General features: G+C 47.6%; 1 protein-coding gene across 3 annotated transcripts in view; it reads right to left on the reverse strand.

The window, feature by feature from the left end:
- The window catches only part of SH3PXD2A (SH3 and PX domains 2A), a 236,149-nt gene that overhangs the window by 167,919 nt on the left and 51,878 nt on the right, over positions 1 to 16,352 (reverse strand). For 2 of the 3 annotated variants that reach the window (XM_055345889.1, XM_055345892.1), the window contains exon 2: positions 13,112 to 13,192. In XM_055345889.1, coding sequence (XP_055201864.1) covers positions 13,112 to 13,192 — 81 coding nt within the window. Of the gene's footprint in view, positions 1 to 3,285; positions 3,574 to 13,111; positions 13,193 to 16,352 lie in introns of those variants that run through there. The other variant, XM_055345890.1, reaches the window with a different exon arrangement.

The raw sequence follows: 16,352 nt of genomic DNA on the forward strand, positions 1-16,352 counted from the left end.
GGGTGGGGGCTGAGAGCATTGCCAGCACCCTCACAGCCAATGGGACCTAGGCACAGCCGGCCCAGGGAACGGGGACTGCAGTCATGTCTTTTCTGGGAAGGGAAGAGCCAAAGGCTGGCCATCAGAGGTGTCTTGTGGAGTTAGGGCAGCCTCCCACCAGGGTGCTAAGACTGTTGCCTAATTCCAAAAGGAATGCCTGTGGAAAGGTTAATTATGAGGCCAAGGCCAAATACTCCCCTGACAAGGGGAAGCAGCCTCCCTCTCCACCACAGGCTTTGACCTCCAAGGTTGCAGGCTTGTCAAGCCTCTGGCTTATTGGGTCAGTGACCCCTGTACAGACCAGGGTCCTGTCCCGCCCTGCCCTGCTCCCAGAATCCTGCTCAGGATGTGATGGCAATGTGGTGGGGGGATACACAAACGAGAGACCCTGACTGACAAAGACATACCAGAGTGAGAGAAAATGCCGCCAGAGAAGAGTCTTGGGAAGGCTCAGACTCAGGAACCCTTGGAGAGACAGAGATAAAGAGAGAAACTAGGAAAAGAGGGAGATGTAGGGGATCCCTGGGTGGCTCAGTGGTTTAGCGCCTGCCTTCGTCTTCGGCCCAGGGCATGATTCTGGAGTCCCGGGATCAAGTCCCACATCGGGCTCCCTGCGTGGAGCCTGCTTCTCCCTCTGCCTGTGTCTCTGCCTCTCTGTGTGTCTCTCTCATGAATAAATAAAGAAATAAAATCTCGGGGATCCCTGGGTGGCTCAGTGGTTTAGCGTCTGCCTTCTGCCCAGGGCGTGATCCTGGAGTCCCGCATCAGGCTCCCTGCATGGAGCCTGCTTGTCCCTTTGCCTGTGTCTCTGCCTCTCTCTGTCTCTGTAGCTTTCATTAATAAATAAATAAAATCTTTTAAAAAAAAAAAAAAAGAAATAAAATCTAAAAAAAAAAAAAAGACATACATATAAAAAAAAAAAAAAAGAGGGAGATGGAGAGAGAACACCACAGGAAGAATCCAAGACTCAAAAGAACAAAGGAAATGAGCAAATGCACAGAAACTGACAATTTTTTTTTTCTCTCTCTGTTCAGCCTAAAGCTTCCTCCCCAGCTTGGGCACGGGGTCAGGGCAGCAACCCCTCCAGCAGGCAGCCCGACCCCGTCTGCTCTGTAGCCAAAAGCCTTCCTGACAAGGGCGGGAGAGAACCAGTCTCCTCTCTGAGGTGCCAAGGGCTCCCAAGGGGGCTCTGCAGTGCTCTGGCCCACAGAGGGGCCACATCTAAGTTACACGTGACAATGGACAGAAGGGATTCAGCACGTGGATTCCAAAACCAGACTGCCCAGTCTAAATCCTGGCTCGCCCACTTGCAGGGAGGGTGGCTCTGCAACTCTACCCTCCACTGCCTTGGTTCTCAACTACATAGCCAAGAAACCTATGCTGCACCAAAAAACATACACACTGATGGAGAGAATCTCAGTTTTGAGTCCTCCTACATTTGGTAGATGTCTTGGCCTGTCTCCCCTGTCTCGGTCCCTGCCCCACTGCACTGTAGGATGGAAGAAGTAGGCATGGCCCAGCACCCCAACAGGCACACACAGTTTCCCTTCACTTTCCCACTGGTGGGGGGTCCTCCTCGAGAGGTTCCAAAATGAAGAGTGGAGCCCATCTCCTTGAGGAGCCAGACAGGCTGGCCTTCATCGGAGATGCCTTCGGGAGACCAGCCGGCACTGTCTCAGTAGGAAGAATGGCTGCTTGTCACATGCCAGAACCACCCTCTCTGCAAGCATCTCAACTCCAGCCCATACAGCAGCCTCCTTTTTCCTGTTTGGTTTTTTCCCCCCTTAGGGTATATCTGAATATCTGAATGTGGTCTATTTAGCCCTAGGGACACCACTGTGCCTGCCCATTCCCAGCCTCCTCCCCACCCTGCTGCCAGCACTGAGTTCAGACTCCAGTGTGGCTGAACTGGCCACTGTGTTCTAGTGGGCACCAACTAAATGCTCCCTAATTAGCAGATGGAGCCAAACCCTGGTTGGCATTTAGGGCCATTGACTGGCCAGCTCTGCAACATTCATTTACCTCAGCTTAGGGGTGCCCAGGACCTTTCCATGGCTGGGAAAATGTTCCCCTCATCCAAATTGGACAGACCTGATGTCCACAGAGTCCCTGCCCTCCTCCCGAGGGGCCACAGGGGACATCAAGCATGACTATCAGCCTGACAATTCTCTGTATCTGCCCTGGGCTCAGTGGGGAGGGCTTCCTGGGCCTTATCTCCCAGAAATCTCACAACTCTGAGGCTGCTTCTGTCCTGAGAGCCATTCCATAGCTGAGAAGGCTGAGTGTTGGAGGCCAGGTAACTTTTTGGGGTCACCCAGCTGGTGGGACCCATGTACACACCCTTGTTGGTCTGTCTGATAACAAAGCCTAAGCTTTCCATCAAGCAATAAACTGCTGCACTCAGAGAGCCAGGAATTTGACATCAAGAATCCCACAACCTCTTTTGGAGAGCCCGAATTCACCCCACTGTGGGGGTCTCTGAGGAACCTAAGACCCTTCTTCCTTGGCTCCAGCTAAATCAAGGATATAAAGGAAACAAGAGTCGATCCTTCAACAACTCTTAGAACAGCCTGGTCTGAGGGAACATCCTTGAGATGTACGAATCACAGCACCTAAAATCACATGGGGGCTAAGGTCCAGCCAAGGTGGTGAGGAGTTTATGAGGGGGTCACTACAGCTGGCACTCTGGGTCACCCAGCTGGTGGCACTTCACTTCCTGGGCAGGAAGGTAAAGAACAAACAGCCTTCTCGTCTTCCCTCAAGCCCATAACTCAGGCTCTCACAGCTCACCCTGGCTGTCCCACATGCCTAGTTTCACATGAGTCAAAAGCAAAACCAACTGTTACCATGGGATGAAGGGGTTTAAGTATGCCAGGATCTCTAGGCCCAGAGCCGGGAGCTGCCTTGACAAGCCAGCCAGGATGCCCAAGGGGTGCGGGCCTGATGGCAGTGGTCTACCCTTTGGGTTGCTTACTCATTCTGTACCTTCTGCCCTGCCCTGATTCTTCCACCAGCTGGTGGCTCAGGTTTAGGCCAAAGCTGTGGGCCTGACTTTTCTGCCCAGGACGACCCTAACTTTCTCCTGCGAGGTCCCCAGTACTAAGGCCAGTGCCAGGCATGCAGCTGGCACTCCTCCAAAGGTGCCAGGATTCACTCGAAGTTCTCTCCTGAGGGAAGGGAGTGCCCTGGTCATAGCTGAAGGCTTCAGAGAGCATACACACACATACACACTCACACAACACTCACCTGGCCACCACCAAAGATCTTCCATCCCTTCATTCTCCAGTTTGGAGGGGGACGCTGTCCCCCACTCACTGTCCAGCCAACTTTCCTGCTGCTCATCCAAAGTGGGTAGCTGGGGGCCCGGTGGGGAAGAGATGAGTTTTCTAGGTCAGACCTTTGGGCCTGAGGCCAGAGGAGGCAGGAGGTGACAAGCAGCAACCACACTCCAGGCCTCCCTGATGTACCACCCGAACACACCCTGACATGACACCTGATGCCGGGAAAACAGGGTGCGTGGCTCCAAGCAGTCACGCAGGTGGTGTGGCCTGACTCAGATGCTGCCTCTGGCAGAGCTGGGGTTTATTACCCAAGAGAGGTGGGCGGAGGTGGGCAGGACATATGGGTTGAGCTCCAGGAAGCAGCTGATCCTGTGAAGGACCTGTTGTCTGACCTCTCTGGGAGCTTGAGAGAAGTCTTCCACTCTTCGCATGGGCTTCTTCTCTCTGGGGAGGGTGAATAACTCCTCTCCCACCAGGAGCTTTCTCAGTGATGCAACAGGGTGCTCTTATCCTCCTCAGCCAAAAACTGAAAGAGGACTTCTGGATGGGAAGCCAGAATTCCAGACTCATATGAACTAGAGGCTAGGGTGCCTGAGTCCTAGTCCTGCTGTCACTCAATGGCCTTGTAATTTGGACAAGTCACTTCCCCTGCTGCAGCCTCACTTCTTTATCAGTCAAGCAAAAGGAAAAAGACTACATCAGAGGGTAACCAAGAATTTTCACTCAAGGTGCCTTTGCCAATTGACAGGTAGTCTCTCTCTGAAGGTATTTGGTTTCGTTTTTTTAGAAGGATTCTGCGACCATGTCTGAGCTCATGATCGATGAATGTCTGCCATAGATGTGGGATGGGAACATGCCATGATCAGTTAATGATGTCTGTTGTGGGCATGAGGCTGGAGAGTGGCAGTGTGACCTCTAGATATGTATTGTCCTGGTAGGGGATCTCTAGGGCCTTCTGCTTATAAAACTCACAATTCCACCCAGCAGGCATGGTTAACACTGGTTGGCAAGCACGTACTTCTTGTATTGTGATATTGGCACACTGTGGAGTTCTCTCCTTGAAAGACACATTTTCATCAGCCCTGTAGGACAGTTGCTAGAAGAGCAGGTGGCCTCCTGAACTGTCTCCATCCATCCGTATTCACAAGACTTCACCCAGAAGGTTACACACAAGGAAATAATGCCAAGATTTAATATCCAGAGGACATTCTAGCTTTTCTTACAATTTTTCCCATGTCTACAAAGGAGCTTCCTTGCCCTGTGAAAATCCCACCCCAGCACAGGGAGGGAATGAACAATTAGCAATGGGCAGAGATGGCTCCCGGCCTTGTGGTACAGTCACAAGTGAGGGTCTCATCTGAGAGGGCCTGTGTCCCTTGAACTCCCTGGGAGGCATGTGCCTGGGTCACCTATAGACCATTTTCTAAGAACACCCTTTGCAAATACACACAGGTACCAAAGAAGGTGCTCACAGATGGAGTTTACTTATCTGTATAGGAAAAGATTAGTTTCCCAGGGACACCTGCAGCACAGTGAGTATCCCACAACTTTGGGCAGCTTCAGAGAGTCAGAGGAGCTCCTCTCCTTCTCTTTGTATCTTTAGGCTTTATTTGGCTGGAAAGTTCTTCTGATGGCAGGCTCCACTAGAGCCCAAGCTCTTTCCTCTTACTTCCCTTTATACACCATTGTGTGAGGCTGTCCCCCTCTGTACTCTGCCCCAAGTCCACCACCATTACCCCACCCCCCTCTCCATCTATTCTGGGCCTGGGAGGCATACAGGGTTATTTCTGAAACCACAGGATTAGGGAAGCTGCACAAGAAGGGGTCACTAGTGGGGTACCAAGGAAGCCCAGGATTCATTCCATCCTGAGCTGGCCTGGAAGTAACATTTCACCAGGCCTTCCTCTCCCAACCTTCCCTGGAGAACAGATACCCTTAGCACTCCCTCATCCCCACCCCCACAAACAGCAGAGCCTGGCAGAGGAGAAACCGGGAGTGAGAGGAAGCTGGAGTTCACCCTCAGGCCACAGGGGCAAGATGAAAGGCAGTAGTTAAAGCAGGAGCCAGCTCCCTGAGGGGAGGGAAGCCAGCCTTGGAATTCCCAAGAGCTACTGGAATCCCCAGAGGGCTCCCCCGGATTCCCCATGTGCTACATCAGGAATCTAAAAGATGCCTCCTTCCAAGAACAAGGAAAAAGAGCGACTAATAATTACTTATTTTCCTAACAGTGTTTTGGGGAGGGAGGTACCTTGGTAATCGCTTTTTAGAGGTGGAGAGCTTTATCTAGGAAACCCTTAACACTGCCACCTGCCTGGAGGCAGGCTGAGCTACGGGATGACAGTGAGGCCTATTATCAGTGGGACACAGGAAGAAGCTTCCACCTGCATGGGGAGTGGGCTTCTCCAGCTATTTCCTGAGTTAATGTTCCTGTGGCCCTACCTGCTGAGCTTTCAGGTTCTCTGTCCAGAGTGTCCAGGCTGGTCATTACTCTGTGGGCTTTCTTTACATGAGTTATTTCATTCTGAGTAGTACCCCATGAGGCAGGTATTTGCATTACCCTCACTATACAGATGAGAAAACCAACGTGCAGAGAGGTTAAAGAACTCACCAAAGGTTATATTCAGTTAGTAAGGGCTGGAGCTGGCCTTGGACCCCAATAATACTGGCTATGGAGGACCTGCCCTGCACCCAGGACCCTGCAGCTCTGAGTGTGTTTTGAGCAATATTTGAATACAAGATTCCAGTTTGACAAGATAATTTGAACTGGTCTCTGGGGTTTGTTGTAATGGGTTCTAACCAGTTACATTCCATAGGAATGATTTAGAATGATGGTTCAGGAAGTATGAGGTAATGTGATTTTAACAATTATTGTCATTTTCTTTCTTTTGTTAGATATGCTCTTCCTGTCTATTTTTTTTAACTTGTGTGTTTTCTGTCCCATTATACTATAATGACCAAGAGACATATACTTTATTTTAGACCTCCCACTCTTCCCACCTCCTCCCATAGGCATCTTTTTAATTATTAAATATTAACCTTGTGGGATGCCTGGGTGGCTCAGCGGTTGAGCATCTCCCTTCAGCTCAGGGCGTGATTTTAGGTCCTGGGATTGAGTCTGCCATCAGGCTCCTAGTGGGTAGCCTGTTTCTCCTTCTGCCTATGTCTCTGCCTCTCTCTCTCTGTTTCTCTCGTGAAATAAAATCTTTTTAAAAAAATTAACATTGTAAATAATACATGAATACATTCTCCTTTTTAAAAAAAGGTAAAACATTAAAAATAAGGGTAAGTTTTCCCTTTGACCAAGATCCTCTTCTCATTGATGTCCCCAATCATCTTCCAGAGATAACTTTATTACCAATTGGAAGTGCATCCTTCCAGATCTTTAAAAAATATTTATATACTTAGGCTGTATATGTCCTTGCAAAAGCACATCTTGCTGTTATTTTTGCATAAATGCCAGATTTTTTTAAATCTGCAGTGGTCATTCATTAAAAATTAATGTTTCTTGGAGATCTATCCATGGAATTGAGATCAATCTTGTTTGTTTTGACCGTTGTACAAAGTGCTATGAGAATACCACCATTTACTTAGCGACGCTCTGTGGATGGTCACGGTGTTTCCCATTGTTGCCATGGCAAACAACGTGAGGTTCTCTGTACCTTCCTGGGACTGGAGACTGACCTCAGTCAAGACCAATGTTCTCTGTCCAGGGTATGTGAGCAATCACAATGATCCACAGCTCACCGCATTGCTGGAGTTTGCACTGCCATGCCCAGCACTGGAACTCTCTACAATCCTTGGAACAAAACTGTTCTTAGAACTTGGCAAGTTACTTCCCCAGGCTTTGCCCCGCCGCCTTTACTCTAGGGTCAAAGACTTCAAACAACACAGAGATTGCCTTGATGATTAAAAGAGACTGCAGAAGAGCTACTTCTCCCTTCCCCTTTTTTGCTGTCAGATTGGCCCCTGGTGCACATCAAGATCCCCTACCCCTACTCCGTCCCTCCAGTTTGACCTCAGCTGAGGTCTGCTCTGAACGTCAAACCAAACTACAGCAAAGCTTTGAACTACACTAAACAAAGCTGAACAAAACAAAAACTAAACCACATTATCAGTGTAATAAGTAGAAAGATGAACACAGATGTTTACCTGCCAAGTGAGGGGAATAGAATAGAATTCTTCTCCTTCTAAAAATGCAGTGATCCTATAATGCTCTACAGATAACTTCAAAATACGCCCCCACATGCATACACACCCGTCCCAAGGCCAGTAATGAATGATGCAGGGATTATAGTCTTGTTCATCCATGTGAGCCCAGCTATTTGAAAGCTAGAAAGTGAGTGCAACTCTAGGTGGGGTAGGTGGGTGGAAAGTCTAGAGAGATGAATAAGGAAGAGAGATTAAACCTCTTCAAAACAAGCTAAATCCTTTAGAGCACATGAGCAATCCTGAACAACCTTCTTAACTCCATCTTGCAAGCAGTGTGGGGGAAGCCTAAGGGCCTCTCCTGGCTCTCTTCAAATATTGACCCTCTGCGCTCACTGGCCGGAGTTCAGACTAAAAGGCCAGCAGCAGCATGGAGCCAATGTTTGCAGAGCAATTACTGCAGCCCACTGCCTTGTAGGTCAGATTGTGAAACAACCTTCGGTGGAGCCGGACCTTCAGAGAGCCTTCCGGTCCTTCCCCGGTGGGTGCTACTTAACAGTGAAGGAGCTGTGCAAGGACATTTACAGAGGCTGGAAAGATGGTCCAGTGCCAGAGAGAAGGCAACTTAAGAGCATCTGTGGCCCTTCACCGTCCTCCTTCTCCCCTTAACTGCACCTCCGAGTAATCCAAGTGCTTTATGGCCAAACAGGCCTCAACATCAGGCCTTGTCCCAGACAGCTCCCTCCAGGACAGGTCCCTTTCCTAGTCAGATAGGCTGAGTGGTGGATTATTTTTAAAAGAAATCAATTTCCACATGGAGACCAAGAGCCTCTCTTCTCCCTGTTCCCAACTTAACATCTGAAATGCCCTTAGGAGCCCTCTCTGGCTACTGACCTGGTTTCCAGAAGTGTTTGGAATAGTTGTTGAATTGAATTGCTCTATTGATGGGTCAGATCATGGTGGTGCATAGTCTCCTTCTTCCCGTTGGGGCCCTAAAGATTTTCGAGGGCAACAGGGGAGGGCCTGGGAGGGTGGCAGAGCCACCCTCTGGGGTGGGCGTAAAGCCAGATCAAGCCTGTTATGGGTCCCAGGTGGTCTAAAGCAGCACGGTCCAAAAAAAACTTCTGTCATGATAAAAAAGTTCTATATCTGCTCCATATATAGCCACTAGACACTGTGGCTTACTGAGCACTTACAGTAGAGCAAGTATGACCAAGAAAGTAAATTAATTTCATTCTTAAAAATTAATTAATTTTTTTAAATTAATAATTTTTTAATGAATTTAAATGTCAATGTTAATAGTCACATGTAGCGAGCAGCTACCACAGTGAGCAGCACAGGTATAAAGCCTCTGTACCCGGGGCTTCCCAGTGGGCAGGAAGAGGGGCCACATTCAGGGCACAGCCCCTTGTGTGGAGGAGACAGAACCACTGGCTCTGAAGGCTGAAGGCACATGATATGGGGAGAGAAGGGGGTCTTATCCTGGTGTCCTTGGAAGGATTTCAGGGGGTATGAATGACCAAAAAGGTTACTGGAATTATCTATGTACACTCATGCATCTGTCTGGGGAGAGAGTCTTTTGCTTTATTAGAAGCATTAAAGAATCCCTGATCTCAAAAAGAAGAGAAAATAACTCCTTGATCTGTCAGATACAACTTCTTCAGAGAAGCCCGCTTTGATCCCAGAGTATAAGGTTTCTCTGCAGTATCTTTATGGTACTTTTCTTTGTAGCATTTGAAATAGTATATATATATAATTTTTTTAAACTAAAACCCATCTTATCTCACTAAGGGATAAGTCCCATAAATTAAGCAGTAACCAAATCTGCTTTGGCTCATTAATAAATCCCCAGAGCCTGGCATACTGCCTAGTACATAGAAGATAGGCACTTAGATTAGATAGATTGAGGGTGGATAGTTGGATGGGTGGATGGATGGATAGATGGATGGATGGACGGATGATGACAAATGGACAGAAGGAGGCAGGCATGCAGGTATAAATGAATAAACAAATTAACAAACAAATTAGGGACATACTTAGGCCAATGACTATAATTCTCAAAAAAACAACCAAAGATCCCCAAACTGGCATGGAGGTATGGGGCTATATCACTTTAGGCTGCTGTCCCAATCAGAACCATACAGGTATCTTTTTTGTTCCCTCCTCCCAAGGGGAATGCTCTTTCCTTCCTCTCTATCCATAGCATTTTGCTTGTCCCTTAATCTAGCATTTATATTATTTCATCTACAGAGGCCTTCGTTGCTTAAAAGTCTACTTCTCCCACCAGATTTCTAGAAGGAAGGGAACTTGTCCTTCTTAACTTAGCATTCCTTAGGCTATGTCACTTATGTCCTGCAGAAGTGCAAAATGTGCTGGAGGCCAGTCTACTCTTACCCTGAGCCTGCCTGACTTATTTATCTTTATACTTCTACCCTCACTACTCACACCAGGGTAAGACTGCCAGATTTAGCAACTGAAAATACAGGACACACAATAAAATGTGAATTTCAGATAAACAATGAATCACTTTTTTTAGTATTAGTATATCCCATGCAATATTTGGAACACTTTTATTTTTTTTTTTAAGATTTTATTTATTGGGATCCCTGGGTGGCACAGCGGTTTAGCGCCTGCCTTTGGCCCAGGGCGCGATCCTGGAGACCCGGGATCGAATCCCACGTCGGGCTCCCGGTGCATGGAGCCTGCTTCTCCCTCTGTCTATGTCTCTGCCTCTCTCTCTCTCTCTGTGACTATCATAAATAAATTAAAAAAATTTAAAAAAAAAAGTTAAAAAAAAATAAAAAAATAATTTATTTATTCATTCATGAGAGACACAGAGAGAAAGGGAGAGAGAGGCAGAGACATAGGCAGAGGGAGAAGCCTATCTATCCCGGATCTCCAGGATCAAGCCCAGGGCCGAAGGTGGCGCTAAACTGCTGAGCCACCCGGGCTGCCCCTGGAACACTTTTATAGTAAAAAATAATAATTATTATTATTTATCTGAAGTTCAAAATTAATTGGACATCTCGTATTTTATCTGGTGATCCTACTCCAGGGCCTCAAAGGGAGCAGGTAGCCAGTAAGTAAGGAGTTATGGGTGGCATGGGGGAGACAGGAGAATACCGAGATAAATGACCAGCTCTGTATATAGTCCTAAGGCTTCAGATAAGGGTAGAACAACAGGCAGTTACTGAGTTATCTGTGGGTTCTCTCCCCCAGTGCCATGCATGAGCTGGGGAAGAGACCCATTAATGCCATGGGTAACATCAAAGAGACACTGTCTCTCCTCCTTTCTGCTCCCGCCTCCCCCTACCTGCCACCTCCTCAGGGCCAATTGCCCTGGTACGTGCAATGGGATTGTCCATTCCCAAAGATCTCAGATAGATTTGCTCATTTAAACCTCACAACAACCCTACTGGGTGGGTACTATTTAAATCTTCATTCCACAGATGGGAAAACAGAACCTAGAGAAGTTAAGGACTGTTTCTAGAGTTACACAGAACCAGAGCCAGTAACCAGTCTTAGGCAATGTGTTCCCAGTGCCTAAGCTCTAAGCCACTCTCTCACACAGCTGCTCAGAAAGCCCAGTGGCGAAGGCACCAATGACCAGAGATAGGATTAGCAATGCTATTTCTTCTTCCTCTATAGGAGCTGCCATATTAAAATCAGCGACCTTGACAAATAAGAAAGGCTTTCCAAAATGAACACCACTAAAAGTCATCATGTCATGAGTTCTGTAAAATGGGTTTACAAAGATGCTATGCTTGGCTTAAAAGTTAAATTCCAAAGAATCATCCCAACCCCTTTCCAAACTGCATCTACAGGATGGCAATGACCCATGTAGATAGGCCTGGCCATGCTTACAGCTGGAGCCAGCACATGGCACAAGATTCTCCATGCTGTGTGTCCCAACACACAGGATATAAGCCCTCCAGGCAAGAAAGAAGTAAGGGGAACAGCATTCCTTTCTTGTGAGGTTCTGTAACTAGAGAGGGGGTAAGAGAGCAGAACAGAAGGGGGGCGGAAGCTCTGATTTGAGAGTTTCCGCTGGCTCTCAGACCCTCTCTGGCTCATCAATGAGTCCTTTCAGGGTTCCGTCTCCCAAACTAACTTATCATTTCCTGTCCAGCACACTACATCCATTGACAGGGTATCAGCAAATCCCACCAGTTTATACCAGAAGGATCCAAGAAGATTGGACAGGAATGGGGGAGGTGAAGGGAGGAAGAGGCAGGAAGGTAAGGAGTGGATTTCCATCTCATACTGTTGGATTAAGATTAAGTAAATCCTTTTATTGTAATACAGGAAGCTGGCTCACCTTCGGCTCATCCCATAGGTAGAGTGATAAGGACAATGGGATAAAGTCAGGTACTTGGGGGCAAACATGCAGGCCTGGCCTCTCCAAGATGACTCACCACCAAAAGCCTGCAAATGAAGGAGTGGACCTTGGTTGTGAGGGTCAGGAGTGGGTGTCTTTTCTTTGTGTTTTATTGGCCTACATCAGGCTTATAGCTCTAAGGAAGAATCTAGAACCTCTGTTTCCCCTTCCTGGTATTGGAAGGGCTGCTGTTCAACTCATGGTGATCCTGCCTTGTCTGGTGCCTGACTCTGATCCAGAGGCATAGGCCCCCTGCTGCTCATGTCTGTGCTACATGACCCTCTACCCTGAGCCACACTGATTGGTCCAGAAAGGGCACCTGACCCAAATCAGACCAATCCAAGTCTTCCCTGGGATTTTTCAACTTGAAGCTTGGAGAGTCAGTCTCTCTGGTGTTGGGAAGCACAAGATATGAAATTTGGGAGCCGTTGAGAGCCAAGTTCCTCAGGGATCTGAGGACAGTGCCAGAGAGAAGCAGAGAGCAGACACAGAGAGAGAGAGCGAGCAGCTGTGGTTTCAGATGTTTCTGGAGGAGAGTAACTCACTCTCTTTTTCACCATTTGGTCAACTGCATGGCTTTCCCTGGTATATCCTTCCAACCAAGTTTCCTATTTGTCTGAGCCAGTAGGAGTATAAAACTATCACTTGTAACCAAAAGAGGTCTAACCAAATTAGTTGGCAAAAAGGGAGGTGACTGCAAGAGGAGCTGTATGAACATGTCTGTGTATATTAGAGAGTTGCACACACCATGCAAGCGTACAAACAGGGCAGCAAGAGCCTCATTTGGCTAGACAGACACAGTGGTATGCCCAGTTTGTGTATGTAGCTCAAGAAACTGCTTATTTTCTGTTTCTGTCTCTCCTGTGTGTTTGCTTTTCTTTGCCTACAATGATGTGGTAGCTTGCGTCTCACCCTGGATGTTTATAGTTACATGTCTGCTCATGCACACAGCACCCACAGCCATTCTCCTGCCTCTCCACCCTGGTTTCCTACCCCCCCAGGCAAAGGAAGGGGACAAAGCTTGACTGTTAAGACCATCAGAGGAAGCCAACAAAACCCGGTGTCTGCTTGCAATATCCAAAACTGAGCCAAGCCCAGCTAGACAGGCGAGGTTTCCTCATTCGTCCCTCTGCTCTGACCTACTGCTGACCCTGAGAGCTCTGATAGGGGTTCTTCAGATGAGTGAGGACATGAGAGAGGCCAGCCCACCAGAGACTCAGGCTACTACAGGTGAAACCGGGTACCATCTGAACTCAGACCAACTTACCTGCAGGTCAAAGAACTTGCTGTACCTCCGGTAGATGGTCTGGGATGTGGAGTCGGACCAGGTCACGTTGATGATGTATACCTGTGGAGAAAAGGTAAGAGCAAATGAGTGGGTGACTAAGGCTGAGCTTCAAGCTGTACCAGGCACCATTTAACATGACTGTGGATGCCCCATGGCCAGGACCATTCTTACGTCTGTCCCCATGACCCAGCAGTGTCACATACCACTATACACATTTGTTTTTGTTTGTTTTAATTTTTTTTTAATTTTTATTTATTTAAGATAGTCACAGAGAGAGAGAGAGGCAGAGGGAGAAGCAGGCTCCATGCACCGGGAGCCCGATGTGGGATTCAATCCCGGGTCTCCAGGATCGCGCCCTGGGCCAAAGGCAGGCACCAAACCGCTGCGCCACCCAGGGATCCCCACTATACACATTTGTATGTAGATGCTACACACATTTATTTAAATATTCAGTAAACTGCTAAGGATGATTATCTTAGAAAATCAGAATTACAAGTGGTTTTAATCTCCTTCTTTCCATTTATATGTATTTTATATAACAAACATAAACTGGGGTTCCACTAGTTCTCAAACTTTTAAGTGAATAAGATTCTATAAAAGGTCTTCCCAAATTGCAGATGCTGGGGCCCTACTCTCTGAAATTCTGCCTAAGTAGATCTGGGGTTTCAGAACTCAAGCATCTACATTTTATTTCATTTTGTTTTATAAAGGCTTTTTCTTTAAGATTTTATTTATTTGAGAGACACAGAGAGAGTATGAGCAGGAGGAGAGGGGCATTGCAGGGAGGGAGAAGCAGACTACCCACGGAGCAATGAGCCCAACATGGGGCCCAATCCAGGACCCCAAGATCATGACCTGAGCCGAAGACAGACTAAGCCACCCGTATGCCTTTTAAAGGCTTTATTTAGCAGTGTTAGGTTCGCAGCAAAATTGAACAGAAAGTACAGAGTTCCCATACACCCACTGCCCTCTCCCACTGCTTAAGTGGTACATTTATTAAAATTGGGCATCTATACTTTTAACAAATCACTTCTGCTATAGTTGATCCTCAGAACCCACTCTGTCAAGCACTTCAGATGACCATAAGCATTTCAGAGATGTGCAATTCATCCCAGTATTCTTACGTCTTAGCTCAGAGCCAGGCACAGAATGGATTGGGCGCTCAGAAAACATTTTGCTGCACTGAACAATCAAACTGACCCTCTGGATGAGAGGTGGATTTGCAGGACAGATGTTAGTACATGTAACATTTGTAAACTTGTCTGAAATGAAGGTATTTCCAGGACCCCATTCCTAATGTCACCTTCACTTGGTACTCAGGCTCTCCAAGGCTGGTGCCTCAACCCAATCTGGAAGGCTCTCTGGACCAGGAGATGGGCAGGCCTGTTGGATGGAGGAGAAAGTCCCCTGCCCCACAATCTGGCCTACTGTCCCTATCATTTCTGTCCCTTGTACCTGAACACACACCAAAGACACAGTGAGAGGGAGGGGTCCCCTCAATGCTCTCAGGGCTATTCTGCTGAACTTCCCCTCTGGTGCCTCCTGTGACATCTCTGAGGTTAAGGGACAGCACTGAGACACAGTGAGACCCCTACGTCAAAGAGACTGAGTGGCTGTATCCACAATTATGATTCCTTTGCTAGGGTGTCCATCAGAATCTCCTGGCAAAGGGCACCTGAGTGGCTCAGTCAGGTGCCTGCTTTTGGCTTAGATCATGATCCCAGGGTCCTGGAATGGAATCCTGCATTGGGTTCTCTGCTCAGCGGGGTGTTAGTTTCTCCCTTTCCTTCTGTCCCTCTCCCTGTAGCTCCATCATGCGCTCTCTCTCTTTCTCTCTCTCTCTCTCTCAAATGAATAAATAAAATCTAAAAAAAAAAAGAAAACAAAACAAAAACAAACAAACAAAAAAAGAATCTCCTGGCAAGCTTCATAAAAACTCAGATTCCAGGCACCTGTCTAGTAATTCTGATTCAGTAGATCTGTGGGGACTCCACCAGTGAGAACAAAGTGTCCAGTGAAGCCAGGGGTCTCAGCCCCTGTGAGAAGGAAGGAATGCTAGCAAAGAGGAGGAGCATTTAGATCCCTTGGCATCAGGGTAGCTGAATTCTCCAGATACCTGGAGCAAGGCTGTCTTAGTCTGTTCAGGCTGCTGTAACAAAATACCATCAGCTTAACCAACAGACATTTATTTCTCACAGTGATGGAGGCTGCAAGTCCAAGATCAAGGTTCCTGGTGAGAGCCTCTTCCTGACTCACAGATGATCACCCTGTTGCTGTATTCTTATGTGATGCAGAGAAGGGGCTCTAGTCTCCTCCTCTTCTTCTAAGGGCACTCATCCCACTACTGGGGCTCCATCTTCATGGCTTCATCTAAACCTAGTCACCTCCCAAAGGTCCTACCTCAAATATCATGCTAGGGATTAGGGCTCCAATATATGAATTTGGGGGGAACACAGTCCACAGCAAGGGTTTTGCACATAGGGATACAGGGCTTTATGTCTGGCTACTCAGTTAACCTCGAAGCAAATGAGCTCTGAATCTTCAATCCCCTCTCCCCCACCCGAGCCCCATCACAGAGGTCACCTCGCTCTGGGCAATGTTCATTCTGAATAGAAACCAAGGAGAGGGGACCCCTGGGTGGCGCAGCGGTTTGGCCCCTGCCTTTGGCCCAGGGCGCGATCCTGGAGACCCGGGATCGAGTCCCACGTCAGGCTCCTGGTGCATGGAGCCTGCTTCTCCCTCTGCCTATGTCTCTGCCTCTTCTCTCTCTCTCTCTCTCTCTCTCTGTGACTATCATAAATAAATAAAAAAAGAAAGAAAGAAAATGATTTAAAAAAAAAAAAAAAACAAGGAGAGGGCCATAAAACAAAGCAAACAGTGAGGGTTGCCACCCTGACATGAGGTACTGATGACATGTTTTATGTGATCCTGATAAGAACACAAAGCACAAAGCGAAAGGCCATCCCTATGTTCACAAACTCAAAATAAACTACTATTATAATAGATAGGGATATAAACATATATCTCGGGGATCCCTGGGTGGCGCAGCGCTTTGGCGCCTGCCTTTGGCCCAGGGCGCGATCCTGGAGACCCGGGATCGAGTCCCACATCGGGCTCCCAGTGCATGGAGCCTGCTTCTCCCTCTGCCTGTGTCTCTGCCTCTCTCTCTGTCTCTGTGACTATCATAAATAAATAAAAATTAAAAAAAAAAACAAATATA

Source organism: Nyctereutes procyonoides, unplaced genomic scaffold, assembly GCF_905146905.1.
Source record: "Nyctereutes procyonoides isolate TBG_1078 unplaced genomic scaffold, NYPRO_anot_genome, whole genome shotgun sequence".
NCBI lineage: Eukaryota > Metazoa > Chordata > Mammalia > Carnivora > Canidae > Nyctereutes > Nyctereutes procyonoides.